At 38.0% G+C, this 1,988-nt stretch overlaps 1 protein-coding gene across 2 annotated transcripts in view; it reads right to left on the reverse strand.

The window, feature by feature from the left end:
• Positions 1-1,988, reverse strand: part of LOC110025283 (40S ribosomal protein S14-like) — a 19,658-nt gene extending 17,670 nt beyond the window's left edge. The window contains exons 1-3 of one of the 2 annotated variants that reach the window (XM_020725686.1): positions 1,801-1,988; positions 1,532-1,654; positions 1,409-1,454 (exon numbers count right to left, since the gene is read on the reverse strand). In XM_020725686.1, coding sequence (XP_020581345.1) covers positions 1,409-1,454; positions 1,532-1,654; positions 1,801-1,803 — 172 coding nt within the window. In that variant the 5' untranslated portion in view covers positions 1,804-1,988. The remainder of the gene's footprint in view (positions 1-1,408; positions 1,455-1,531; positions 1,655-1,800) is intronic. The other variant, XM_020725685.1, reaches the window with a different exon arrangement.

Below are 1,988 nucleotides of genomic sequence, written 5' to 3' on the forward strand. Positions count from 1 at the left end.
GGTTTTTTTTTTTTTTTTTTTGTGGGGGGGGGGGGGGTATAAGGTTATGTTATATGGATTCTTGTTTTAGGTGTAAGAAGAACAAATCCTTATAAATTTAGAGTTTTTCAGACTTTCATAACAAATAATACCATACTAGGCCTCCTAGAAGGTGTTTAACGAAGGGTTTGTGGGGATGTCATCGTGTAAATACAAGGACATGATAGTATGGGCGGCAGAAAATGTTTGGAATGGTTTATGATATGCTCGGCGGTGAAAACGGTTGTTGGAAAGCAGGTGGCAGCAAATTTGGGGGGCTCTTTGGATTGAAAATAGCTTTTAAAAAGCATACAGCGAGGTATGTTTAGCGATTGGGAGATCCACCACCTGTTCCTGAGCAATATATGAACACACCACTTGCAAAAGAAAATGATACAACACTACCAAGAGCATTAGAAAAAAAAATTAAGTCTCTAAAACACAAGCATAATAGCAAAAGTTTGCTAAACTAGATTCCATGTATCATATTTATACTAATAATTAAAATAAGCCCAATTAAAATAAAAAGGAAACAAAATAAGGCAGAAAGGTAAGAAAAACCAGCTGAATTTGGTAATAGAAAGACAAAATCCTGTATGGCAAGAATTACTGGACAGGGCTCATGCTTAACTCGTCCTGCGATTGCGTGAACACAAAAACCAATAGAACTATTCCAAGGAATCTCAACTCCCACAACACTTCCACTGTCACAACTAAAGAGAATTTCAATGCAATTTTCAGCGAGAGATGCTCCAAAGGAACCACTAATTATGAGCAGCATGTAATGACCATAATTAGAATTCTCGTTTTAGAAGAATCAACTAGCAACACAAACGGCCTGATGAATGGAGAATGGAAGAAAAAAAAAGGCAAAGAATGAACTTTGGTAACTAAAGCTTATAATGCAAATCCTTCCACATGGACAAAGGAAGGTGATCTTAAGGTCCATGCTAAGCCACTTTACCTGCTTCCACATAGATAAAGGTTGAGCGATGCATTGGAACCGATGTAAACTATGAATTTTTCAGAAATTTACCATAATAAAAAGATCTCTTTGCCTAAACATGCCCTTTCATCTTCTATTCTGTACAAATGTGGCATTCTCATGATGATTTCATACAAAGTACCAATACTATCAAAAACCCATGCTCAAGAATTGGTTCAAATCCATCAATCAGAATATGTTATCGGGCATATGCTTATAGTGCAATATTTCAAACTTATGAAGTAACAAATTGGTTAGCAACTCATCGACAAGAATCAGACTATATAAAAAAAAAACAATGAAATCGCTAAAACCCTAAATATTTTCTAATTAAAAACAAACATCTGGTAGCGTCGATAATGTGAAAATTGGGCAAAAGCCAAGCGAAGATGCAGTAAAAGCTACCAGTGACGCGCACAAGCGTTTCTCTCCCGGACAAGTCAGTAACATGCTGCAAACCAGAATAACAACCGATTATCAGTATTCCTTGACATGAAAAACCAGCATTGAGCGAAAAACTAAACTTACAATAAAGGTGTCGTTGAACGATGCAAAGATGTGAGCAACACCAAACACGATCTCACCATCGCGTACTTTCGGTCCCAGGGTCACAGTTTCCTCTTTGGGCTCCCTATTCTTCTTCTTTCCAGACTACAAAACATCAAAAATAATAAAAAATTAAAAGTTTAAGTACGCGTGAGATTTATTGACTTTGCCATGAAAGCAGATCAAGTTCGAATAATAATTTGAAGGGAACTAACATACAGCGGGATATGAAGGCGAGCCGCGACTCTTACCATTTTCGGTGGATGGAAGGGGGAGGATTTGAAATGGTCGCTTGTCGGCGGCAGAAGGAAACTCCAGTCTCAGCCCACAAACAAGTCGGCGAACGCGGCCTGAAAGGTTAGTTGGTAACTCCTTATGCTAGTTGACGAAAAACCCTAACCGCTCAGCTTTCTGTGAGCATTTACAAATTTACATCCAT

Source organism: Phalaenopsis equestris, unplaced genomic scaffold (genome assembly GCF_001263595.1).
Source record: "Phalaenopsis equestris unplaced genomic scaffold, ASM126359v1 Scaffold000297, whole genome shotgun sequence".
NCBI classification, from domain to species: domain Eukaryota; kingdom Viridiplantae; phylum Streptophyta; class Magnoliopsida; order Asparagales; family Orchidaceae; genus Phalaenopsis; species Phalaenopsis equestris.